The sequence below is a fragment of the Hippoglossus stenolepis genome, chromosome 21, assembly GCF_022539355.2.
Source record: "Hippoglossus stenolepis isolate QCI-W04-F060 chromosome 21, HSTE1.2, whole genome shotgun sequence".
NCBI classification, from domain to species: Eukaryota; Metazoa; Chordata; class Actinopteri; order Pleuronectiformes; family Pleuronectidae; genus Hippoglossus; species Hippoglossus stenolepis.
In genome coordinates, this window is record NC_061503.1 from 15750042 (window position 1) to 15777092 (window position 27051).

The 27051-nt window shown below is 43.5% G+C and overlaps 6 protein-coding genes across 6 annotated transcripts; all 6 read left to right on the forward strand.

Moving 5' to 3' along the window:
• Positions 1-12: 12 nt before the first annotated feature.
• On the forward strand, positions 13-4431 carry pkmyt1 (protein kinase, membrane associated tyrosine/threonine 1). The gene is made up of 8 exons (XM_035145648.2): positions 13-152; positions 1382-1798; positions 1991-2228; positions 2351-2630; positions 2727-2833; positions 2922-3094; positions 3367-3587; positions 3708-4431. The coding sequence occupies exons 2-8, from the start codon at positions 1424-1426 to the stop codon at positions 4087-4089; spliced, it is 1776 nt and encodes a 591-aa protein (XP_035001539.1). The 5' UTR covers positions 13-152; positions 1382-1423; the 3' UTR covers positions 4090-4431.
• A 485-nt stretch (positions 4432-4916) lies between these two features.
• LOC118100485 (zinc finger protein 287-like) lies at positions 4917-7505 on the forward strand. Its single transcript, XM_035145662.2, has 3 exons — positions 4917-5276; positions 5733-5931; positions 6019-7505. Exons 2-3 carry the CDS (start codon positions 5742-5744, stop codon positions 6846-6848), a joined length of 1020 nt encoding a protein of 339 aa, XP_035001553.2. The 5' UTR covers positions 4917-5276; positions 5733-5741; the 3' UTR covers positions 6849-7505.
• Positions 7506-7529: 24 nt separating this feature from the next.
• Positions 7530-10560, forward strand: LOC118100483 (zinc finger protein 397-like). The gene is made up of 3 exons (XM_035145660.2): positions 7530-7757; positions 8527-8717; positions 8806-10560. Exons 2-3 carry the CDS (start codon positions 8528-8530, stop codon positions 9768-9770), a joined length of 1155 nt encoding a protein of 384 aa, XP_035001551.1. The 5' UTR covers positions 7530-7757; position 8527; the 3' UTR covers positions 9771-10560.
• An 879-nt stretch (positions 10561-11439) lies between these two features.
• LOC118100492 (sesquipedalian-1) lies at positions 11440-14740 on the forward strand. Its single transcript, XM_035145670.2, has 4 exons — positions 11440-11565; positions 11974-12068; positions 13000-13303; positions 13930-14740. Exons 2-4 carry the CDS (start codon positions 11988-11990, stop codon positions 14352-14354), a joined length of 810 nt encoding a protein of 269 aa, XP_035001561.1. The 5' UTR covers positions 11440-11565; positions 11974-11987; the 3' UTR covers positions 14355-14740.
• Positions 14741-16727: 1987 nt separating this feature from the next.
• mylpfb (myosin light chain, phosphorylatable, fast skeletal muscle b) lies at positions 16728-20108 on the forward strand. Its single transcript, XM_035145675.1, has 6 exons — positions 16728-16878; positions 17419-17517; positions 18456-18636; positions 18900-18978; positions 19069-19117; positions 19213-20108. The coding sequence occupies exons 1-6, from the start codon at positions 16876-16878 to the stop codon at positions 19312-19314; spliced, it is 513 nt and encodes a 170-aa protein (XP_035001566.1). The 5' UTR covers positions 16728-16875; the 3' UTR covers positions 19315-20108.
• An 840-nt stretch (positions 20109-20948) lies between these two features.
• On the forward strand, positions 20949-26650 carry pgap3 (post-GPI attachment to proteins phospholipase 3). Its single transcript, XM_035146424.2, has 8 exons — positions 20949-21356; positions 22398-22495; positions 22606-22758; positions 22930-22992; positions 23519-23580; positions 23692-23828; positions 24015-24219; positions 24362-26650. The coding sequence occupies exons 1-8, from the start codon at positions 21140-21142 to the stop codon at positions 24423-24425; spliced, it is 999 nt and encodes a 332-aa protein (XP_035002315.1). The 5' UTR covers positions 20949-21139; the 3' UTR covers positions 24426-26650.
• The last annotated feature ends 401 nt before the right edge of the window (positions 26651-27051 follow it).

The following is a 27051-nucleotide window of genomic DNA, read 5'->3' on the forward strand; positions in this document are numbered from 1 at the left end:
CGCCAGGTTTGTTCGAGTTCAGGACGAGCACGAGCAGCTGGATCCGGGACTCAGCGACTCCCACGGGGGTGAAGACCGTCGGTGCTTGTGACTGGATCCATGTCGGTGGGATGGTGCTCCTGAAGCCCACCTCGCACACGCCGTCAGTTGCGGTACGTGACCTGTCTGTGAGCGAGAGGGCGAGCTAGCGTGGAGATGTTGTCGAGTGACGTTAGCTAACATCTGAGGTGACGTGTGTCTTGAGGACGAGTCGTGTTTGTTAGCACGGAGCTAATTCAGCGACTTCAGAGGTTAACACGGAGGTTGTCACGCTTGTCATGTTGATCGTGCGCGTTACGTTACATTGATTGTGGCTCGTGACGCGCACAGCTGAGACCTGATGTTCTACACGTGAGCATCAAAACATCAGGGAGACTGTTGATCCTGGTTTCAGGTCCTGAACCTGTCAATCAGGACGTCAGAGCGAAACCTTCACTTTATTTACTTCAACTCAGATATAATTACTACAGGACCTGGGTGGATGTCTCTATGAGTATGACAGTATTAAGACTTACATAGATAGATAGATAGATACAGACATAGATACATACTTACTTACTTACTTACTTACTTACTTAAATACTTGCATACTTACTTACTTACTTACATACATACATACTTACTTACCTACTTGCATACTTATTTACTTACTTACTTACTTACTTTATTTATCCCGAGGGAAACTTCATCCAGTATCACACAAAACAGTCAAACACAAGAGCATAAAAGGTCAAAAGAATAAGTTCACTGCAGTGAGATGAAAGTTTCGACACTAGAACGACTACAAAGCTGTCACTGTAAAGAAGTGTGTGCTCATGGAGATATTGACAATACAATTTTTTGTCTTTGATTCTGTTGAGTGGCAAAAAGGACAGAGCGATATGTCCAAAACATGTGTCAGGATAAAAATGTTCACACCAGTTGATATATCGATAATTATCATGATAATATCACTTTGATAGTTTAAAAACAAATTTTGGCTCCTGAGTGAACGTTTAGGTTTTAAACTCTGAGAACAACAAACAGAGAAACATTTCATAAATCCGAGGTCAGTGTATTTTGTGTCATGTCCTCTCTGTGCTTATGCAATGCATGAGCAGTATATGGATCTATATTGATGGAAATTACATCGTGGAGTTTAAAACTGAGATGCGACACATGACAGAAATTGTTCTGCAAGCTCTGCCCTGTGTTACTGACCCTGATCCGCATTTTTATTGTGTTCGTTAGTTATTTTTTACTACTATTCAAAAAAAGTGCATTGGGTGAGCATTGCAAAAAAACACAGTGGTACATTCTCAACTGTCAATCAAAACTAATATCTCTTTTTTGTCTGTTGCAGCACGCCATCTTCAGAGAGAGGAACTGAAAAAGAACCGACACAATGTCAGTGGCGATGGAGACCACGGCGTCCAGGGTTCCTCTCCCTCTCCCGACCCACTTCTCCCATGCAGAGCAGTCCTTCTCCCTCAAAAAGCGACATGTCCCCTTCTCCTCGTCGTCTCTGTCCAACTTGTCCTTTTCTTCCCCAGCCCGGGTCTCACATTCTTTGCCCCCGCTGCCACCATCCAAGGGATGTCCCCCGTTGAGCAGGGTGTTCGCCCAGCATCCATCCCCCTGGACGCCCCTGTCTTGTTCCCTTAGTAAATCTCCCAGGACAAATTCTGTGTATGATCCCAGCAAACAGAAGTCCTATTTCAGTCAGTGCTTCACTAATTTGGGTCTCCTGGGAAGAGGATCCTTTGGAGAGGTCTACAAGGTGAGCAAGACAAAAGCTGTGGAAGTTGAATTCTGCATTTTAAGGACTACAGTTCACACCAAAACATTACAACAAGGTTTACAATTTCAAAATACTAATGTTTATCTTGGAGAATTTATTTTGTCTCTGAACATGATGTAGAGATCCCAGACTAGAAGAGAAACCTCAGCTCATTTTCTGTATTTTCTTTAGGTGCTAAGTAGAGAGGATGGTCGCCAGTACGCAGTGAAGCGCTCGGCTCATCGCTTCAGGGGAAACAGTGAGAGGAACCTGAGTGTGAGGGAAGCGAGGAACCATGAGCGTCTGTGTCCTCACCCCCACATCCTGAAATTTGTGGCAGCCTGGGAGGAGTATGGTCGACTGTACATTCAGACAGAGCTGTGTAGCACCAGCTTGCTGCTCCATGCTGAGAACCAGCCTCCCGGCCCAGGTCTGTCTGAACAGGACAATAACGAGATGCATAACGTGATGTGCTTTCTACCCCAGTTAAGTTTTATATTCTAGACAGTTGGCACTACTGACATGTCTGTCAAATTAAACTCTCCAATCCAGATGAGCCTGCAGCCTGGGCCTACCTGTGTGACCTCCTCTCAGCACTGCAGCACCTGCACTCTCGTGGTTTTGTTCATCTGGACCTCAAGCCGGCCAACGTCCTCATCACTGACTCTGGTCGTCTGAAGCTGGGGGACTTCGGGCTGCTGCTTCAGCTCAAACACAAGAGCTCAGAGTCTGTGGACGGGAAAGTGAAAGACGATGCTCAGGAGGGGGACCCCAGGTACATGGCCCCTGAGCTCCTCCATGGGGAATATGGACCTGCTGCGGATGTTTTCAGGTACAAATGCCACAAAGGAAAGATTAAGTGTAATTCTAAAATGATCCTAACTGATTTGATTTAAATTTGTGCCTGAATATTGCCTCTTTCCTTTAGCCTGGGCGTGTCTATTCTGGAGCTTGCCTGTAATATTGAAGTTCCAAATGGTGGCGAGGGCTGGCAACAGCTCAGACAAGGCTGCCTCCCCTCAGAGTTTACCAGCAGTAGGTTCCACTTTTCTTTTAAGTCCTCGTGAATTCTCCTGTTTTATTTATCTCGATGACTTTTTACCTCCTCGATCTGTGTCTGCAGGCCTGTCGACTGAGCTGCAGACAGTATTGAAGATGATGCTGGTCCCAGAACCTTCTGAGAGACCAACAGTCGCTGAGCTTCTGGCTCTTCCCTCTGTCAGGAAACACAGGTGGAAGAGGCGCATTTATCTCGTGGTCACAGAGACTTTGTTGACTCTGACCAGCCTTTGCCAGGTAAGTTTTCAAACCTTAACTTTTGGAGTTTGAATAATATAATCATTAACATATTAGTTATGTGGCTTTACAAAGAGTGATTCAACTGGCATAGTCCATGATCAACAGCCTCTACTGAGTAATATTCATAAATATAACACTGCTTTCTGCAAAGAAAATTAGCTCACAAGATTGAAATATTCTTACATGAAAACGAATTATAAACCTGAAGCCGAAGATTTGTCTTTTCTGCCCTTTTTTAATAATATTTTCTTGCCTTTTTTTTCCCACAGTTGGTGTTGTGCTTTGGGTGCAGACTCATGTCCTCCCTTCACTTGTCCTTTCTTCCTCGTTGGACCAAACCAGCTCCCTGCACCCCTCCTAAGGACAGCTGGGACAGAGATTTGTCCCTGTCCCTCAGCGCCATGCATGCTGAGCCAGGCAGCCCAGGGGATGACGCAGTGTTTCTGTTGGATCGCACCAACCCAGAGCTTTCCCCCACCTTCTCACAGAGGTAGAGAATCATTGTGTCCACAAGTTGTTGTTTATTGTAGTGTTTTAGAAATGTCTTACTTGTAGAAACACCTTACAGTCCACTTACATTATTTATTTTTGATTTGCTCCTTTTTCACAGGGTCAGATCCAGAATGTCTGTGGAAAGCACATCCACTCCTCTTCCAGTTTCACCGACACGCAGTCATCAAAGTCCTGCCCGCACACCCACTCTCTCAAATCTGGGTGACTGGTCCTGTAACTTGGCTCAGACCCCCTCCAGCATCCACTCTAATGGTTCCTGCCGCACTCTGACCCCAAGTGCCATCCCCATACACACAGAGCTTCACACAGACGGCGTGAATGAGAAGTCAGCGCACAGCCACCATTCTTCCTCCGCCAAGTCGTCACAGCGGCGCGGCCCTGACTCGGTGCGAGTAGAGGAGGTTGTACCCCGACCCAGCTTTGAACCAAAGAACCTGCTCAGTCTGTTCGAGGAAACGACTCTCGAGGACAAGCAGTGAGACTGCCAGCTCGCCTGTCAGGTGTCAGGTTAACGACCACCTGATGTTTGAATGTACTCCGTTCACCAATCAGCTTGTATGAACTGTATTCTCTGCCATATTGTCACAGTCTTACAACAGCTTCTTTTAACGTGTATTTGAAAAGATGGAAAAAAGATTTAGAGATTAGCGTTGAACATGTAATCAAACCTTTAAAGCACTTTTTATGTTTGGGTAAATGCAATCTGTTACTTAAGTCCTGGTTTATTGTTGTATAAGTTATCATTAGCTTGGTGTGCTCTGAGTCGTGTATCTCAAGAGCTGCAAAGGGAAATAAAACAAGGAGAACAAGCAAAATGTCAACCTGTGTAAAGTGTTTTTTTTCTTGTAAGTGACTTAAAAATACAAAATCTCTTATTCAAGTTCAAGATTCATGTGACTGGAAGATGACAAGTGACAGTGTAGGAGTCACTTGATAAAATGTCCTAATCACACATTGTAGAATAAGTATAAACAATATAGACGTGTAAGCAATGTATAAACTCTTTTTAAATTAGTGACTGAGAAGGTTCATGCATAAGCAAATGCTTATATATATGTTTATATAATATGCTTCTATTCTTATTGAATTAACAATGGAAAACAAACAAAAACATGTGTACACTTGTAGCTATTAAAAATACGTCTGTTAATCATCCTTTTAAAAACCAAAAGCAAATTACACATTTTAAAATTTGGATTTAAATATATTTTCAAGGAGTTCATGTGTTCTTGATGTATTTGTGTTGGCCTGTTGACCAGTAGGTGGCAGCAACGCACCAGCTGCTGCATTTCAACCCTTTTTAAAGACCCAGGAAGAAGATCAGAAGGCTGTGCGTGATGACGTCTGACGCACACATCGGGATTTCGCACTCTTTCGCTACATGTGTGATTTTAACAGTTTTCACTCATCGATCTGCTTCGTGTTGAGGATTCTGCAGCTTCAGCGCGAGCATCTAAGTTTATGTCAATATTGTAAATACATGAATGTTTCACATCCGGGTCACACGAGCTGGGATTCACACTGAAGACGCCGCTGCAGTGTTAAACACCAGGATCCAACCACAGACTGAAAATAAAGAGGATCCAACCACAGACTGAAAATAAAGAGGATCCAACCACAGACTGAAAATAAAGAGGATCCAACCACAGACTGAACTGGGTGTGAGGTTGGTTTCTGTTTACATTTAAGAATCATAATACATCTGTAATACTGGTGCAGATTTTTGTTGTGTTTACATTTGACTGAACTGAGAAAGATGATCAGATAGAAGCGTGGTGGCAAATTTAAGTCGTATTCATATATCACTTCTTATTGTTGTAGGGTTGTAGGATTACTATTAGTACTGTGATCATAGTATATTTTCTCTATATATCTATTATATACCTGGAGCTGACCCATATTGCTGCACTATTAACTGTATAATATTACATCACAACATTTCACCACGCTCTATACGAGATTACTGAATGTTTGTGTCTGATTGTTCTTAGATAGTTCAATTTGATCCTATTCTTTTGACCTGTATCTTTACTTGGCTGCTGTAATACCCAGATTTCCCCTTATTATGTTATCTTATCTTATCTTGTTCTTAATAGTGTTTCCATATTTTTCTTCCTCTCAGTTCATAACAATGACCAAAATTGAGCGTCTGAATGTCCGAGTGGAGAAGCTGCTGTGTAGCGCGGTGCAGGAGGTTCTGGAGGTGGTGAGAGAGACGGTGTGGGAGTACCAGGAGAAAACTGCCAGGACCCAGAGGGAGAACCAGAGTCTGAGGAGGAGGCTGCAGGAGCTCCAACACAAAATCGACCTGGAGAGCGGTGGTAAGAGAGCACAGCTCAACACTGGCGTCCAGACATGTGGAAACTGATCATTTATTTTGTCTCTTCATGGCCTTTGTTGTGTTGCAGGGACTGTGCCGCAAATTCCAAACGCAACCCAGCAGGCGGAGGTGGAACAGAGAGAGAACGAGGATCTGGTCGATGACGCTGAACCTGCTTATAAGGACGTTTCAGATTCATTTGCAGACACTGACTGTGAAGCATCCCTCACTACTCCTTGCCTCTCCCCTAAAGATACGACAGAATCACATTTGCACGATGATAACTTGAGCAATACCAGAACTCTCAAAATTGAGAATGATGACAGGTTATCATCACCAACTACAAATCCCATAGAACCCACTGCTACAATTACAATCAAGGAAAATGTCTCTGTTTTATCCCTTACATCAAATCAAATGAAAGAGGAGCCCATGTTGGAAGAAGAGGCCGTGCACACAAACATTAATCATGTCTATGATGATGCCGCGACCAGCTCGACACTCTTACACCGATTTGAACCCCCTCAACCCAATTCAGGACTCTACAACGTGTCGGGGTTCATCTTCAGTCGGGGCCAAGAGCCTCAATCTCCAATATACAGTCACACAAACATTGTTGGTGCAGACTCTGGCTCTTCGGACTCGGCATCCTTCCAGAGAAACGTCAGAAAAAACTACTGCTGCTCGCTGTGCGGCCGCACCTTCGGACACGCGGGCGACTACAAGAAACACAGCAGGGTGCACACAGGGGAGAAGCCGTACTGCTGCTCGGTGTGTGGGAAGAGCTTCAGTCAGTCGGGCTACCTGACGGTGCACCTGCGCTACCACACGGGAGAGAAGCCGTTTGGCTGCAGCCACTGCGGCAAAAGATTCAGCCACTCGAGTAACCTGAAGAAACACCAACAAACGCACCTGTGAGGGTGCTGTGTTTTTACAAAGCTACTGAGCCACGTCGTTCTGCTGTGATATCCTGATGTTTTACTTACGTTTTTTAATCTACTGTAGAAAGTTAATAAACTGTAAAATGCTGGCTTCTCTATGAGCAAAAACTGGAGCTACTGGACTTTGTATTTGTTTGTTGGTTTAATTGTACACGAAAACTTCTAAACTGATATCCACTGAACTTTGTGGTAGGATGGGAGAAGCCATTACATTTTGATGCAAATACAAATTAGGTGGAAGATCCAGGGATTCTTCTCTTGAACTGTGTTTAATGACAAGTAGTTCATGTAGGTTAACAGACCACTTCCTATTTCTTTTATATTTCTTTTGCAGAGTTTGACAATCGTATATGATTGTTTGACTTTTAACGTACCACACTGTGTTTTAGATTTAATTTGCTAAGACTTTATTAACTTATTGACTTGATTTGGTTGTTTCTTGTATCATTTGCCTTATGTCATTTTAAAACACAAGTTAATATGAGGTTATTAGATGTAATAACTATGTTACTGTTGTCAAATGAACAAAGTCAGATCATCAGAAATGTTAAACAGAAATGTTGACTTCAAATTTACAAACGCCTTAAACTCGGACTTTTATTGTGAAAATAAATTCCCTTCTCAAGATAATCCATTTCCGCTTCCTGGTGTTGCGTATTTGTTATGATCCGATGATGCGATTTCATTTGTGTTTCTGTTTCATCCATTTCTGGGATTTATCCGTTGATAATGACGCGTTTTGATTGAAAGTGAACGTGTTTCTGACGGAGATCGTGCGACGTGTTTGTTGAAGCTCTGCGATGTTTAAAGAGAAAAGGAAAACACGGAGTTAGCTCGTGAAGCTAACGTGTCAAACTTAGCCTCTAAGTTCAGAACCAGCTTCCAGGTACTGCAGCTCCTCCGTCTCACACACTGGTTTAACTGGTTTAACTGCAGGAATTAAACTCAACTATCATTAGATAAGTAAACATTAACTTTACCTTCCTGTGGAAATGCTAAATCTAACAGCCTCTGTGTCACTTGGGAAACAGTGAAGTGTTAATTTGCAGCCACATTGCTAATAAATAGATAAAATAACTGCAAAGCTAAGCTAACATGGGATGTTTGTAAATGTAATTTCCAAATCAGGAACGATTTTCGTCTATATTTAATGCGTATTCAACTTGTCACCTTAATAGTGGGTGTTCATAGCTTATATAATAAGGTTGGAAGTATGTTGTCTTTTAAATCATACAACAAAACAGCAATAATTGTCAAATCTTTCCTACTAATTATTGTGTAATGACATGTCCAGAGACTTGATGCATAACTGGTCCACAGTCATCAAACAGTCAGTCAATCAAACTTCATACAGGTTAGTGCAGTTCAAAGTGCTTCACAACTGACAGATGAGTCAAGAACAGACAAAACACATGTAAATGCTGATGATAACATACCATAAATTAGATTTACAAAGCTATAATAACAATAAATAGAAGAAAGGGTCAATGAAAGGGGGTAAAAACATGTACTGATAATATTAACAGATGTGTCAAATTGATTAAAATGTACAACGTAGATGCAATAAAGAATTATGTTTAGAAAACTTACTTAATCTGAATCCAGGCTGAACAGATTTCAACACTTCCATGTTAAAAGTTGCTGTTTCATTTCAGGATGTCTAAACTTGAGCGTCTGAACGCTCGTGTGGCCAAGCTGCTGACTGAAGCGGTGCAGGAGGTTCTGGAGGTGGTGAAGGAGACGGTGTCGGAGTACCAGGAGAAGGCTGCCAGGACACAGAGGGAGAACAAGAGTCTGAAGAGACGACTGCTGGAGCTTCAGGACAAAATAACAAGAGAGAGTGCACGTGAGTGTAGTCGTGATGGCAGATAATGCATCAGTTCCATTCGATGAGTTATTAAACAGTCCTTGATTTTGTATGCTTCATTTCTCAGCTGCTCTGCCTGACAGTGGATCGTTGCCTGAAGAAAAACCAGACCCAAAGACTCACGAGCAGGACTCCAGTGTCACTCAGAGGCACAACTCAGGTGTCACACACACAGAGCAACAGCCGATGAGCAGCCACATACCTGACCATGACATGAAGCAGGAAAGCAGAGAACATGAAATCCACAATAATACTGAATCACTGGCTGAATTCAACTTAGCACAAACATCGCTTGAATATTGCAAAGCACAACCTGAGGAGGGGATGCACATAACTGAGGAAGGGACGTACGTAACTGAGGAGGCAATGACTGTCCAACCATCACACAGTGCAAACAGAGAAATCAGTTCTGTCTCATCTGACCATTTGCACAATCCTCCCTCCATCTGTTCACTTGAGGTAAACCTGGCTGCCGTCAATATAGAAGCAGAGCTGACAAACTGCAGCACATCAGAACCTCTACCTCTTCAAGAGCAATATCCTGGATGTGTGGACTTGAGCTGCAACTCTTCTCGTCATAACCCTGCTGAGGCCCCCCCGCCACAAGTTGGCGCTGACCCTTACGAACTCGTCCTTGCCCACTCAAAGCACAGCATACAGAGGAGGCATGGATTTGCAAAACCCAACAGGACTTTGTTTGACGTGAGGAGAATCAAGAGGGAGGACTTCATGGAAGATGACACACACTTGTGTGTTGTTTGTGGGAAGACGTTCACCAGGGTGGGGAACTTGCGAATCCACCAGCGCTGTCATACGGGGGAAAAGCCGTATGGCTGCGTACAGTGCGGGAGGCGCTTCAGTCAGGCAGGAGACCTGAAAAAACACAAGCGCGTCCACACGGGGGAGAAACCATACTACTGCAACCGGTGTGGAAAGAGCTTCAGTCGAGGGGAGAATCTGAAGAGACACCAGAAGGTCCACATCGGAGAGAGCCTGCAGATACAGCAGACGTGGAGGGAGCAGCAGTTGTGATTATGATGCAAGACTCAGTGTGAGTCATTAAAATCAGCGCACTTGGATTGTGAGTGATACTTTTTGGTGTGGGGAAAAAGTAAAGTTTAAAATATATTTAAATAATAAGCTACCGACTTTGTGTAAATGTTACTTTCCTGTAACTCATTGGTTGATTGTTCCAAGTAGTCGCTTGCTGTTTGGGATTTTAGTCTCTTCTGTTCTTTTATACGATTTTATCACAACTGACATTTTGACATTTCCTAACATGAAAATCACAGGTGTAACTGATAACACTAAAAACACATGCAAACAGTTCAGGTAAGCTGTTTCCAGGATTCTGTTGTTGTGCTCACTGGCTCAGCGTCATCACTTATTGGGACATTTGAGAGAATAGAAAAGTTAATGAAATTTGTTTCACCTGGGATTTCCCTGCTGTGTAAAAAGTCTATTGTGATGTAACAAGACCAAAGAGGTTGATAATTTACAGCTGGAGATGCAGTGATACAAAGGCACAGTGTACTTTTTTTAACGTGGTAAATGAATGCAAAAACAAAAGCATAATGTGAATGATTAACACTGAATATTTGAAATACTTCTCAACAGCATGATTGTCATTATAATAATCAGAATTTTCCTGAAACTTGTTTGCTGGATATATTTATTGCAGATTAATTTTGTTATTTAGGATAAAAAGAAATTAACCTTGCACAGCTAAATATATGATAAACTGGCACAAACAGCTCAGTGAGTGACTCTTTAAACAAACATCGTCTTGTGTCTGAATTCATTAAATAGGAATAACATCCTGTGGACGTGTGTTGTCCTGTACTTCATTAGTTGTTTGTGTTGAGTCATGTTACACAGATAGAACGTGTGAGAAATTATCACCTGCACTTACTTGACTTTACAACAGATGTCAGGGATTTTCACAGAGGAAAACAACATGCAACACTGACCGCAATGGAGTTCACACACACACACACACACACACACACACACACACACACACACACACACACACACACACACACACACACACTCACACACACTCAATCCTGGCCAGAGAGTGCACATCATCATCAAGTTACATTTGAGAAACCACGGGTCCTTGTATTAAGTTACATTACAAGTACAAGACATATATGTGTTAGTGTGTGTGTGTGTAGACTTTATTCCTCTTGACAGATTACAACATCAATGTACAAAAATGAACCCTAAAGAATAAAATAAAATAAAAATAATACATTTTAACACTAGGGGGAATAACTAAAAGTAATATCAAAATATACAATATTAAATTCAAAAATACTCAATACATGCTGTCTAGTTTATAGTAACATGTATGAATATGAAATGTGGCCATTATGATAATATCATGTTTAAAATGTGTATTTATTGGATTTATTGTCATTCCAAAACATGAGGTACATGAGAGGGAATGAAACCAAGTACTGAGGTGCCGGTGTAACAGCAATGAAATAGAACACTATAGAATAAAACAATAAAACAATAAAACAATAGAATCTCAAAAACAATGCAAATGAATATTGATATTTATGAGTATAGATATTCAAGTATTATTGCACAGGAAAGAGTCTGTGGTAAGATTATATTTACACAGTTTATATGATTTAAAATGTTATAATATATAATTCAATATCCTTAAAGTTTAGTGCACATTGTTGTTGTTGTTGTTGTGACGTAATGCTGACGTCACTTCACCTTTCCCTACCAGGAAGTGATTGGGACACAGACACAGACACACACACACACACCCAGAGGAAACTGAAACTCATTTCCACACTTCAGGAAGGTGAGTGAACCCCACACGTGTCTGATCCCTGAACCACAAACTGTGTCTTATCCTCCTCTTCCTCTTCTTCTCTTTTTTTTCACTGTTAAATCGCCACGTTGCAAACAGGAAGTGAAATTAACGAGCGACTCAAACAAACGGCACCGACGCGTCAAAACAACACCTCGTCGTCAATGGCGGTGAAAGTAAAACAACACAGTTAAACTCCGTGTGACTTCTTATTAAACGTGTTAAATAATGTTGTGGTACGAGTCTGAACACGTCAGTACAATGTGAACAACACACGAGGAAGTAGGAGCTGAATAAAGTTGTGTTGTTGTTTTTTGAACACGTCCGTATAATGGTAACAACACATGAGGAAGTAGGAGCTGAACAAAGTTGTGTTGTTGTTGTTTGTGTGTTGAACAGCCTGAGGTTTTGAAATGAAGATTGGTGGGAAGATTCTGGCGTATTTTGAATCGTGCAGCTCACCTGTGGACAAGGAGGGGATCCTGTTCAAGAAGGTAAATCACACTCAAATACCACAATATGCATATGTACATCATGTTATATTTCAAAACAGAAATAATTCTCCTCATGACTTGCTTTTGTCTGTTTTATTTGAGCTTCATTGTATGTGTACCTTTTCCTACCAGTGCTTGTAAAAGGCTGGTCTGAGGCACAAGAACAGGGCCTGAGCACAAGATCCATAGAGGCTAGGGTCCACCTCAAAGATGCAAAGATGTCCCTGAGACAGGGTGTGAGATGCAGGCTGGGACAGAGGACACTGACAGGCAGGACCAGGTGGCTGGGATAGTGTGCAGGTACATCTGGGCCGGGTATGGATTTAGAGGTGCCCGAGTCCCGATGGGATATACATGTACCCCTGGAGCTAAGATCCGGTGGGACTTCAGATTCCAGACTGACAGAAAAGTGGTGGTGGACAAAGAACAGAAAATGGCCTTATTGATAGATGGGGCAATCCCAGCAGGCAGGAAAAGGGAGCGAGAGAAGATTGAAGGGCTGAAAGAGCAGCTAGAACAGATGTGGAAGGTGAAATGCAATGTGATCCATGTGGTAGTGGGAGCTTTAGGGGCTGTGACCCCCCAAAACTAGGAGAGCATGTCCAGCAGATCCAAGGTCACGTCCAGAAAAGCGCAGTCAGCTAAAATACCGGCAGAACCCTCAAACTCCCAGGCCTCAATGACATTTCAGCCCTAATCAGGCAAATAAACGTGCATAAAATGAAATCAAATAGAATTCTAGAATTGTTTAGAAGACTCTCAAAATGTCTCTACGAATAGATAATCATTCCATTTCTGTTTTTATATCTTTGCCTCTAGTTTCCTGGCAGTTTCTGCAACATTTCCCCTCCCCGCTAGCTGCTTACGTCACCCACACAGTTGTGTAAGAAATTGCATAAATGAGTCAGTAACTGACTCGAATGTCACACAGGGTGAGATAAAGACTTCCTATCAGAAGCGCTGGTGCGTGCTGAAGGGGAACCTCCTCTTCTACAAGGACCGGGCGGCCGACCGCGACCTGATAGGAGTGATTGTGCTCGAGGGCTGCACCATCCAGCTGTGCGAGTCCGAGGAGCAGTTCGCCTTCTCGCTGGTGTGGAGCGAGCCGGGACTGCGGACGTACAAGTTCGCTGCCGAGGACCAGGCCAGCCAGGAGAGCTGGATCAAAGCCCTGCTGTCGGCCAACCACAGCTACCTGGCGCTCCTCGTCATGGACCTGGAGAATAAGTACAGAGGTGAGCGGCAGGAAGCTCCGGGTGTCTTTATCTCTGTGGGTGAAAGAGAGGAGCTTTTGTTGAGGAGAGCAGCTGTGGGAGGAGGCGTTGCATCACTGTTTACCACATCAGACACCATGTACACCGTGGTACAGCGTTAAAAACACCTGTCACATTCCTGTAGATACAAGTTTGAGAGCCGTTAATTCAAATCTGTAGAGGTTTTTAATGCAGAGTTTGTGGTTCTGTTGTATTTGATTGTAAAATATGAACTGTTTTGTCGTATTGTTTGTGTGTATGTGGGACAATAACACAAAAGAGTTGAATCAGCTTCTCTTTGTTTATGAGTCAACTGAACATGAACCTGATGAACTTAACAAAGGCTGTTTTTTTACTACAGGGTCATTTAAAGGTTATATGATACAGGTGTTTGTATGTAAAGTTACATATAGTACATTTAATTAATTTTATCATTTTCCTGAAAGTGGTTTAAAATGTGATTTTGACTCAGGTGGCAGAGAGGGTCAGTGGTTTGCAGGATTGCTGGTTTGATCCCTGACTCCTCCCTGAACCAACAAAACTCAGCTTTAGTCTTTCTGTTGCTGTCACTTCAGCTGTTTGATCGTTTCTCACTGTTTCTTACACAGATCTATTAGCCGAGTTACCCGGCGAACCAGCAAACCCTTTCACGATGCCAAATTTCAGCCCAACAGAGGCCGGATACTCAGCAGCCTATCAGAGCAGACAACCCTCAACGCCGCCCTCGTTCGCAGCACCAGCCGTGGTGGCAGTACCCGGGCTGAGCTCCGGTCCGATGCTTCAAACTCCGACCGTTTCGTCCAAAACAGCCTGTAAGAGATCACCCAAACTCTGGTCGAAGAGGAACGCCAACGTGGTGCCGATTAACGCCCCTGCTCCGCCGATGGGGGAGTGGTCAGCGATGTGCTTGGAGGAATTCAGTAAACTACACGAAGATTTTGGAAGAGAAGTCAAAGAACTGATTGTTAATTGGTCAAAACGAGGACAAGGAGGTGAAGACGTTCAGGAAGAGAACTTGATCGATTTTGGATAAATTGATGAATGTGATGGGTCTAAACTTAAATTTCCGTATCCATGGTAACATTGCAAAGGACCAATGTAAATAGGTTTTACAAATATGAAAAATATTTTTAAGATATAGTTTTTTTTACGATGTGATAGAGTCAATAAATGTGACCTGCTTCACTACTGACAGTGACGTGGATTTACACACACACACACACACACACACACACACACACTCACACTCACACTCACACTCACACACCATACATTTTTATAAAGAGACAAACACCAACTGCAGTTGTGACCTGATTTATCTTTATCTGATTTACTGGGATAAACTCTGCTAATCTGCATTTTCCATTATTGCCCTTGAGAAGTAGTCATGGAAATAAATTGTCTTCTAAAACCTTTTAACAGGGGCTGTATGGTTATATTGTTCAATTTCTAGAAGTTTATCATAATAGCTTATTGGCATATTAGCCAATAAAAATATGTATATATTTATCACTAGCAATATAATTAAAGTCCTATATATATCTATATAATAACGATGAATTGTGTAAACACAGTGAGGAGGTATAACACATAATTGATAAACCTCACATTTGTAAAATGTTTTGCTCTTTATCAAGTGTTTTTGTCATTCTCTGCCCATAAAGAAGAGTTAAATACCACAACCTTCACTCAGAAGCTAAAATAAAGTGACATTTATCTTGATAGTTATTGATATTTTTTTTATTTGGTATCATTATTGCTGATATTGTCCAGCTCTAATTTTGAGTCTTTCTTGACAAGAAAGATTCTGTTTTCAATACGAAAGAAGCACAGAGGTTTGATACCAGGTCATATTTACCAATAATCAGATGTTATTGATCCCTTAATTGACCGATTTAACTGTGTAGGACTAAATTAGACTCTCCGACCATGAGTGAGTGGGTAAAATAAGGCTCCCAGTTGCATGGGGGCAGAGCAGGCCAAGAAGGGTGAAGTCGGTTGAATTTTCTCTGTGAGTCAAAATGGCTGATAAAGAGAACGGCAGGGGGCGGCGGAGCTATTTCTGTCTGTCCAGCTGTCTTGTTTTTATGGTCTTTGACTGAGCTTGGTCTCTTTCTCCCTCTGTGTCTCTCGCTCTCCTTTCACCTTCAAGCCCATACTTGACGTGGTCGCTCTCCTACAGGCAACCCTCTGTGCACAGCGTTTCACTGTCGACTTCGCTGCAAACGTCTCAATCAGATGAACCTCACGTAAACATTTGCACCTTTGGGAAAAATAAGGTCATATTTTGTGAGTGAAATAGTGGGCGTACGAACGACTGAGGGAACAGTATCACTGGATCCTAAAACATACCATAGCTGTACGGTGGTGTGATTGATGGCAGCCTATGTAGCTCATATATGGAGAGAGGTGGGTGGGCCGGTGTCCTCCTATTCTAAAACAACTATACTGGGAGCCTGAAGCAGTAGCACCCAAAATTAGTGCGTCCACAGTGGGAAAGCTGCTCATTTAGTCCAAACACCATAATCTCAGGGAATCAGAAGTCAGACATTTAAAAGTGGAAGTGAAGGATCTTTAAATTCTGTCACGTGATACTAAGCTTAATTCTCGTTGGTGCCAAATATATATACTTTTTCTAACTGTGAGTTGTTTGGAACTTCTACATGTGCACAAAATAATGAAAAACATCAAATACACAACCAGCAGGCTGCTTGTAGAAAATACAAAAAATAATTATTTCTGTGTGTAAAATATCTACAAAGGATTGAACAAAGTGTTTCCACCACTTGTGTCAGTATTAAAAGGTTGTTTACGTTTCTCATTGATGAAAGGTCACTTGTTTCTGGAGGACTAGAAGTAGTCGAGTGTCATTACTGGAGCGGGACCAAACCCTATCGGCCAAATGATTTCAAGTTTTATGACTGTTTATAATCCCCGCTTCATAGTGAGCCCAAACCACAGACCAAACCTATCATCTGGACAGGCGATGACTCCAGGATATGTTAACAGCAACTACACGTCAGCGCCTTGGGGAGATCAGGACCGTTAATTAATAGAAAGTGTGGGTTGACTGCAGGATAACTTTCTCGGTGCGGCAGCGGTAACCTGTCATCGTGCTCTTGTTCTCTCGCAGTGGATATAAAACACAAAAATAGCCACAACAAAGACCCCTGAGGAGGAGAAGAAGGGTATTGGGGGGGTTGGGGGGGGATTTCAGTTGTCCCTCAGCATGTCCTGTCTGTCAGTTTGGCCATATTAGTCCACAGATGGCACCAAAGTCAGGCCTCTGTTGGCATTGAATTCACCTCATTCCAAGACTCCTGAGGCCTATTTCTGAGCATCGGTAAGCCGATCCGTCCCGCCACCTCCTCGCTCCTCCCTCTTTCTCTTTCCTCCAGCTCTGTTTTCCTGCCAAACCTGATGGTGCGGCTAAAGTTAGCCCCCTGTGGGCTAGTATATAAGGCCCCTAGTGTCCATTACTTACATGTCAGTCCCATCAGCTTTGTGTAAGCTTCTCTTCTTGACCATCAACAACAACCCCACAAACTTGAGAGATGGTGAGTGTGGAAGAACGGTCTCTAGGGATCTAGGATCTGATGAGGTGAAAGCATCACTTGATGCATTTGCTGTCTGGATTACCAACATCCCACAAACGTCTCTTAAACTGAGGATGTGGACGAAGTCTTACTTTAACCTGCTGGCTTGAGCCGAAGTTTGGCTCAGGATAAAACTCTGAAACGAGCTGTTTGGGGATAATTGCCTTAATATCATAGTCCCCAAAGATTTGATTTAGTCGTTAACCCTAAAATGATAGATTTAAAATACTCAGATTTCCTTTTGCAAGGAAAATAAATCACCTCCTGCCAAGATTGTTCTGATTCTTATGGCAGAATCAGAACAATTTAATAATTATTTTGGGCTATTCTTTATTTGTTTGAGTAATTTGGATGTAGAAATATCTTAAACCTGCACCGCTGCATCCTTTGGTTTTTTGACAACACACAGGCCTTCCAATTTTTCTCTGAGATTGCCAGGATGTATTTTTTGGTTCATGTTTTGTTTGTTTCAATTGTATTTTACCTCTCATCCTTTCCCAGGCACCCAAGAAGGCCAAGAGGAGGCAGCAGCAGGGTGAGGGTGGATCCTCCAATGTGTTCTCCATGTTTGAGCAGAGCCAGATCCAGGAGTACAAGGAGGTAACGTCCTCTTCCTCAACCGATCTCTTAAAGTTTTCTAGCCGTAAGATTTGAGGTCGTTTTAGGTCGTGTGAGAAGAGGGACATTTAGTGGCGCTGTCATTTGACCTCAGAGATAAGGCGAGGAGGAAACTCCAGAGAGATGTAGACCTGATCGTTTCGACTGCACGGCGGCAAAGAAATGTCCTCATCAGCGTGACAGGACAGTAAATCAGAGCTTTTCTGGTGATGGCAGATAACGCTCCCCTGTGGCAGCTCAGTAATCTGCCACGGAGGCTGGAAACTCTGTGACCCCACTGGAATGCCGCCCAACAGCTGGTGGACAGTGTGATTAATTCAAAGCAGGAAAGACGCAATCAAGGTCCAAAGAACAAAGGCAAAATATAAAGGTTATAGATCTTATGTTGATTCGACACAGGGAAGAAAGAGGGGCGCAAAATGTTTATGCTTTATTAGGGGGCTTTACTTTGGTATGCAGGTAGAAATAAAAGAACAAAATGGCTGCAGTCGGTCAGCTGATCCCTTACAGGCAACAAAAGGTGAAAGAATATTTGGGGCAGGTTGTTCAGTCATGAGGCAAAGCGAGGGTGGGGTGGGGGGTGACAGCTGTAATCAATACCTTCTCCTTAAATGTCGCAAGGGGCTTGTCTCAAATTCCTAGACCGTTTTAACACCTTAGAAAGACAAGTGGTGGACCAGCTGCCAAGTCCCAAAAGGTTTCCAAAGCCATCTTTGGTTTCACTGGCTGCTGCACCCAGCTACGTTGGCCCGAGCAGTGGATAACAGCGCCACATTTACACGTTTGTGTTGGCAGGCTACCGCACGGAAATAATTATCACAAGCGATAAGGACCTCGTTAGAAATGTGAGGATGTCTGTTTTTATTTCTAATGAGCTAAGCCTGTAGATTAAACGTGTCGTCTTACTTGTTCCCTGGCAGGCTTTCACAATCATCGACCAGAACAGAGATGGCATCATCAGCAAGGACGACCTCAGGGACGTGCTGGCCACCATGGGCCAACTGAATGTGAAGAATGAGGAGCTGGAGGCCATGGTGAAGGAGGCCAGCGGCCCCATCAACTTCACCGTTTTCCTGACCATGTTCGGCGAGAAGCTGAAGGGTGCGTCGATGCAGATATTTAACGCAGATCTTCTCATTTATTTTCCTTTTCTTATTTCATAAACTACTTGGAACTTCAAGGGGCACGTTTATCTTCCGATCTGCCCAAAGGAACTCACAGTTCATATAAATTAGAGTTTTTTTGTCCTTTACCCACTGCAAATATTATGTTTACTTTGTATGTAATATTAAAATGTTTATATTTCCTCACATTTATTATTCTCATCTTATCTTATCAACTAATTGTGCTGTGTTATCTTCTAGGTTCTGATCCCGAGGACGTCATCGTGAGCGCTTTCAAGGTCCTGGACCCCGAGGCCACTGGCTCCATCAAGAAGGAATTGTGAGTTGGTTTTTCACTTCAATTCACAGCTTCTTCGTCTCTTTGTCTTGAATCTGGACACGACAGCTCATGTTTATTTTTCCTCTGCAGCCTTGAGGAGCTCCTGAGCACCCAGTGCGACAGGTTCACCGCTGAGGAGGTGAGCTGTTCTGTCTTTCTCTCCCCGTCGGGGTTCACATTCTGTCGTTTTCCTCAGTTGTTCAGGATTGTGAATCTTTAATTCCTCCTCTGCAGATGACCAACCTGTGGGCGGCTTTCCCCCCTGATGTGGCTGGCAATGTTGACTACAAGAACATCTGCTACGTCATCACACACGGAGAAGAGAAGGAGGAATAAATCGTCCCCCTTCTCTCAAGACCTCTACCTCCGTTCAAGCCCCTTCACACCTCAGCATCCACTCACTCCCTCCTCTCCAGCACCCAGGCTTCCTCGCTCACGCTCGCGCCCCGGCCCACTCTTTCCGCTTGCCAGCTCACTACGAAAAGACTTGTCTCCTTTATCGAGATCCTCAGTGAGAGGAATGGAGGCTGTGGGGGTGTTTGTGTGTGAGTAACAACAGGGGGAACATGGGATTATTTTTCAATAAAAAATTATCTTGTGACACTGAAACTCTCTCTCCATCTCTGTCCCTGCCTCTTGTTCCTCCTGCTTTTCCTCCCGTCACTCATTCTGCTCCTCTGCGTTGAGGCGGTCAGTCAGGAAGCGTCTCTCAGGGTGCGATGGTTCTTGCTTGAAACAAGTAAGCAACCTGACCCATGTGCTCTGTTAGTCTCAACCTGACACAGAGTGATTTATGGGTTTGTCCCTGCAAATGTATGAGGGAGGAGTGCACAGTGAAAGAGTGGGAGTACTGTGCTATAATAGTTTCCCTACCCCGGCTTTTTAAATCTGCCTCTCTTATACACATGTATACAAGGAAGAGTTGCAGTGAGAAGAGGAAAATAAATGTAAATAGAGAAAGAGATGGTGAAAGATGGTGAGCAGGAAGGAGGAAAGAAATAAACAAAAGTAAAACAACTTTGTTTTGGACTCTTCTTCCTCCCTCTCACTGGTGTTTCCCCTCCTGTTGTTGTCTGTAACCTCCACTGTAACAAATAAAGAAACAGAAATAAAATACATTATCTTTTGTACGAGATGTCTCTTGGTTTAAGTGGGGGTGTGGGTGAAAGCTGGCTGACCGGGGACTACGCTGACTGCACACGGTTGGGATAGGATCATTTTAATGGTGATTAATAGTTGTATATAATTTCTGGTCAAAACTTCTGAGCTTTAAAGTCTATTCATAGTCCCAACATCAGTGCAGAGCCCTGCTGCATCAGCCATAAATGTACAAGAGAGTGGGCCATAATAATAAAAACACACAATAACACACAGAACCTGTCTTCATACAACATGTTTCCCTGTGGATCATGAACCTTGACTGAACTGAGAACAGGTTGAGATTCTGAAATTCTGTAAATAATGGGTTGCTGGATCAAATTCTGCAAACATGACAACTTCTGTTGGGGAAATTTAAACAAAATAAAACAGTTCAGATATAAGTCAAAATAAGTGTAAAACAGTTTTCATCTTTAGCTTTTCACACAGACCAAGAGTGAAAGTCTCAGAATAAACAAAATCCCCATTCTATTTTCATTTATTTAAATCGTAATGAACATTTCAAGTTTCTGAGAAAATTTAATTTACCGACATATTATTGTTATTATTATTATTATTATTATTTATTTATCATTATTGATAGTAAAAAGTATTATAACTACCATTTCATATATATTTATATGTAACCTCAAAGATCAGGCAGTCACGTGACCAGGTGACGTGACCAACCGAAACCGGATGTAAAACCAGAGGGAACAACACGTTCAGGCTTCAAAATAAAAGTACAGAATAGTATCTGGCAGTGAATCTACCGGTGAGCTGAGAGGACAGGGAAGATTTCGTGTTTTATTTTGAACACAGAAAGCGGAAGCAGTGTGTGTGTGTGTGTGTGTGCGCGTGTGATCAGGGGGCAGCGGACCCACAGTCCCAGTTCAACACAACCGGCCCAGCTCGTCTCCACTGAACCCGACATGGCTCCGCGCTGACGAGCACCGGCGGCAGTGGAAGACCGAGCCGCGCCACCGCGAGTCCCGCCCGGGCCGAGACCCACCACCCCGCCGCCATGGCCCCAGCGTCCCCCCGCTGCACATCTGTCCGACCCCCGGCTCTGCTGGCCGCGGTCGCCCTGCTCCTGCTGTCGGTGACCGCGGTTCGCTCCTCTCAGGGCGACAAGGAGCCGGTGTACCGGGACTGCGTGAAGCAGTGCGTCCGGACCAACTGCACCGGAGCTCGGCTGCGGGGCTTCCAGTCCGCCCAGCCGCAGTACATGGCGCTGACAGGTGAGAGGTAGCTGCTGCTGCCAGGTGAGTCCGGCTAACTGAGCTGGCTAGCACCCTGGAGGATACTGCCCCCCCCTGTGATGATGTACATGTTTACATCTACTACACGTGTCATCAGCTGACTGCTTTATATTCACTGGGCTCTCTGCTGCAGCTGCTTCAGAAGTCACAGCTCTTTAGTCCTCGCCTGTGATGGTGCGTGACACATGTGCTGCTCTTTGATTAACTGGGTTGAAACTGTAAATCCAGTTTTTCAGGCTGGGTCAGGTGCCACTGGAGGCCCATGCAACCATTAGTCACTACCAGTTGTGTGGTGGCCCTGTGACACATTTCAAAACCACATCCGACAACAGAACACGTCTAATAAGAGACTGAGAAGTTCAATAGAGAGACTCTGTCTGTTAAATACACGTTTCCATCTGTACTTGATGTTTAAAATTGTACTTAATTGTCAGCAAAGTAAACTGAAATAGAGCTGAACCTTTGGCTTATCAGTCAATCACAAAGTTATGTTCAGTTCTCAAGCAGAAACACTCAACGGCCTCTTGTTCCAGCTCAGGATTGTGATTTATATTTTGAAGAACGTATTTGTCTTGTTTTTACACATTAGTTTTTATTCCATTCATATTTGTCTATATTTTTTATATTTCCTTACACTTAAGTATTGCATGTTACTTATTATTGCTTACTAACTTACGTAGTATCTTATCTTATCTTAACTGTAACTAGGACAAAGCAATTGAAGACGTCACCTTGAAATTGTGATGCCCCCTTTTTCACTATTTGGTTACACTACACAATCAATCAAAAAATAATAACTGGCAAATCAGTTAAAAAAAGTAATTTGGGCTGGGATATACAATACAACAACAAGAAACATCTATAATTAAGGTTCAATAATGATATAATTTGTGTGTATTTTACAAGCACAGATGTCATATTTGACCTAAATAAATATGTATATCGATATGAATAATTATTTGTTGGAGACATAACAGGATCTCTGACCCCCTCAGCATCTCTGTCGTTCCTGTGTTGCAGGTTGGACTTGCCGTGACGACTGTCGCTACCAGTGCATGTGGACCACCGTGGGTCTTTACCAGGCCGAGGGCTACAGAGTCCCCCAGTTCCACGGCAAGGTTCGTGTTCACCAAAAGCTTAATCTGAAATTATTCTATATCAGACAGGATAGATCCACGTCACAAAATATTGGTGACATATATCTTATGTGTTGTTTTTTTTTTTATAGTGGCCGTTTACACGCTTCCTGTGTTTTGAAGAACCAGCGTCGGCCCTGGCCTCTCTGCTCAACGGCCTGGCTTGCCTTCTCATGCTGCTGCGCTATCGGAGCATGGTGCCACGCCAGAGCCCCATGTACCGCACTATCAACGCCTTCTCTCTGGTGGGTCCAAGATTTGTTCAGTTTCGTCATTAACACAAACACTTGCTCACTGTCAGTTTCCCAGACATTTTACTAGAGGGCCGGCAGGAAAGGTTTGGTAAACGTCGCAGAGTTCACTGCATGTCTGAAAGCAGCTTATGTAACAAAGGCCTGTGTGTTTCTTTTCTTCAGGTATCTCTCAATGCCTGGTTTTGGTCAACAGTGTTTCACACCCGGGACACCTATCTCACTGAGGTAATGGATGTCAGGTTCTCAGAGTTTCTTTACGTTGATGCTTCGTTGAGTTTATCAGCAGCCTGTCAGTAGAGAGTTATAGCCTCGTCAGCAGAAAGAGAGCAACAGGGGTAACTCCATCTGACTAATGTCAATTTAATCATCTCTCAGCTTTTATAGCTCCAGTTGGTTGTAATTACTACTGAGGAAAATATTTCTCGTGAGCTGGCGGCAGCTTCTCGTTGTTTATATGGAGGCTTGTTGAGAGCTGTGAGGTTCCAATACTTAGACAAGCAAACTGAAACAATGAGCTAAGAGCAGCTACTCTTGACTTAACAGGGGACCAGTTAATTAATTGTTAATTGGAAATTAAACCTCTTAACTGCTAAAATGTCTTCCCCACTGACATCCTAATGCTGTTACCCATAACCCCCCCCCCTAGCTGTTTGCTCTGTATTTTCTGTTACATATTTCACAACAGACTGTTTTTCTTCTCTTGATCCTTGATTGTGATTTCTGACTTCACTAAATGTTTTAACTCTTTCAGAAAATGGATTATTTCTGTGCAACAGCGGTGATTCTTTACTCAATCTACCTGTGCTGTGTCAGGTGAGCTCTAACACACGGGGAATATGGTTGATACTCATGAGTATTTTACTCTCACACTCATTCCTGTGTCATTATTTCTATTCACTCTGGTCTAACTCGTCTCTTTGACAGAACTCTGGGTCTGAGGCGACCCGGGGTCTCCAGCATGGTGGGAGTCCTGCTCATCCTGGCCTTGACCTCACACGTGTCCTACTTGACCTTCGTCAGCTTTGACTACGGCTACAACATGGCTGCTAACGTCAGCATAGGTACATCCCTTTTGTATTTGGTTGCTCGTAACAGTTGGTTTTTAATGGTTGTGTTATTTTCGGTGCTTGGAAGCAAAATTTCTCCACTGATTTTACATTTCTACAGGTCGAATAATTACATTTTTCTCGCAACTTTTCCTCAAACGCTCCCTGACTCTATCTCCCTCCCTCTCTTGATCATTCCAGGTATGGTGAACCTCCTGTGGTGGCTGTGTTGGTGTTGGCAGAACCGGCGGACGCTGCCGTACTGGTGGAAGTGCGGCCTGGTGGTGCTGCTGCTTCACGGCCTGGCCCTTCTGGAGCTGCTGGACTTCCCCCCGATGCTCTGGGTTCTAGATGCTCATGCTGTGTGGCACCTCAGCACCATCCCAGTGCACTTCCTTTTCTACAGGTTCGACCGCTCATTTGCAACCTCTTTGTTTCATAGTTTCACTGAGGAGAAAACATTGAAGGGGGTGAAGGAGAGAATAAAAAGGAACAGTAATAGAGAGATAAATACCTGATGATTCATCCTTATTTTGCTCTTCCTCCAGTTTCCTGATCGACGACAGCCTCTACTTATTGAACACAGAGAAGATGGGTGTCAAAGTCGAGTAGGAGGAGCTCAATGCCTCTTCACCACGCCGACGCCCTCACTCCCCTGCGCCCGGGGCCGCTGGAAACCCAAACACGGAAGTAGCTCAGCCTCCCAGATGACATGCATGACACCGCTATGACTTCCCTCGAAGTAGCCTCTGTTTACATTTATCCTGGTTTTAAATTACTTGTATTTATTTCCTTTTTTTTTTTTTTCTAAATGAGAATTATCACCATTGATGCTTGTTCTACTTAACTTTGCCTTGTTCTCAAACGTGTGCTACCTTTCTTTTGCCATCGCTCACAACTGCAAAACAGGATGATGGAAAATGTTTTGTATTCTCTGCCACAGCAGAACCAGTTTGTGAGGCTGCGGGTCAATATCCTGTTTCCTGTGACTCTTTGTTGTTCTGAAATTGATCCCCTGAAACCACGTTTTACGTTTTAGAGCTCCGTGTCACCAGCCTCCACCACACTTGTATCTGCACAAGCGGCAGTTTGCTGTCTCTGACAATAGATGGCACCAAATCACTTGCCAGGCTGTTGTTAACCTGTTTCGTGCTGGTACAGTTTGTGTCCAGGGTCCGTCCGTGCCAAATGTGGACTGGCAGGCCCAGCGATGGGTGTTGGGGAGGGGGGTTACATGAGAGGGGGGGGTCGGCTGGCTGCCAGCAGATTGATCTAGAGAGAGTGAGAAGGGGGTTTATGTTTGGAGGCCGTTCTAGCTGACTGTGTATTTTTTTTTTTTCCTCTCTTCTCACCATCACACCTTTATTTTCGTGCCTCTGTTGTTTCCATCGCTGCTTTTCTTCCTCATATTCGTCTTTCCCATTTTAGATTCACTTTTTAGCTGCATTTTTTTATTTTCCACTGTTGTCGACCTATTTGTGCTTTATTCTGTTGACACTTTTACTTTGATTACTTGACTTTTAATTTGGGTATTTTGGGGTATTTCTGATGATGATGATAAAAATGTTATTTTTATTCACCTGGATTGCCTTTGAGTGTGAGGTAGGATTTATGAACAATGCAACAGGAAGTGTTTTTCTTTCCTAATAAATTCTGGAGGTAGGAGGTGTGTGTGTGTGTGTGTGCGTGCATGCAGGTGTGTGTGAGCGAGAAAAAGTGTTCAAGTGTTTGACGTCCATTATTTTGATTTGGTTGCATTTGCCGCTGCAGCACATCCTCAGAACGACACACACACAACCAGCTGCTTCACAGAAAACTGCCCCCCTCATGTGAAACACTCCACGTCCCTCCATGCCTGCCTTACATACTGTCTGCCTTACATCACAACCTGCTTGTCAAAGACCATGTTTCCACTGTTTGGATGAAATCAGTTTTTTTTCCTTCCAGCAAAACTCTCGAGTTCCCACCGTGTCCATCTTCACCCCTCAGAGTTTCCCCTCCATATGTGCACTTTATGTGTGTGTGTGTGTGTACTGTACATGCGTTTTTTGTTTGAAATACTGCCTCTACCGTTGTATTCCTGTGTGAGAATGCGAACAATGACCACTCTGTGTGTACACGTTGCCTTGACTGGACATTGTGTTGTTTTGTCCATGATACACTGATTCTGTGTGTGTGTGTGTGTGTTTGAGGGAGGGAGTGAGCTAGATTGTGCTCGACCCTTTTGTAATAGTACACGTAAGTGTGTGTGTGTTGGAAATTCGCTGCGTGAATCTGTGTGTGAGACGATGGGTAAATTTAGCTTTGCTGACAGCCTGTGAGGGGGGGGTGGGGGAAGACAGAGGACAAAAGACATGGAGAGGTCGTCACTGGTCCTGGTAGCAAAAAGGAGACAAGAAACAATAAATAGCTCATATTGGCGAAAGTGTATTTAATCAGTTAATGTGTATTGGACATTTGTGAAATGGTGTCAATGGGACAATAAACACCTGAAAAGCCCATTTGAGCAAAATCTAATTTCATCACTAATCAAAACTGCAAATACTTTGTCTACTGTTGAGAATTAACCTGATAAATAACAGAAGTTATTTGTTTCTGGAGGAATTAACATCAAACTCCACTTGTTGCTCTGCACATTTCATTGTTCTTTCTTCTTCCTGACTCATAACCACGTCCCTTCTCTTCCCCCGCTCATCTGCTGCCCCCTGCCTGCTGCCCTGCGCCCCATCACCTCTCCTCCCGAGGGCACTTTCCTCCTCCTCGCACCGGTTATTTGACCAAAAAGAGAAAAATATTTAACAAGTCGAACAAATAAAAGTGTTCTTTGTTGTGAAGGACTCAGGCTCTGCTGTGGTTTTTCCCCGACATGATAATGTGATTCGTCTCTTCAATTTCAAGTTGAAGTGCAACACCCACACTATCACACACACACACATTTAGACTCTAAAAGTACTAATCTTTGAGCAGAAAGTTATTGTCACAGGGTCTTGTTGGGGGGGTTTCCCAACCATCGTGTTGCAGTCTCATGGTCGGAGCCCGTCATGGACTGTGAGGGGGTTTTCACTGTGGACAGACGTTATCAGCTGTTCTCAGGGGGGCCCCCCCCCTCTGCTCGGGGCCCTAGACAACTCCCCAAAGGAGAAGCCACAGCGTCTGGATCACCACCTGGTGGCTGGCTACAGTGTTGGTCATACATCCCACCTTCTCCATGTTACTGGATGGGACATGGACCAAAAGG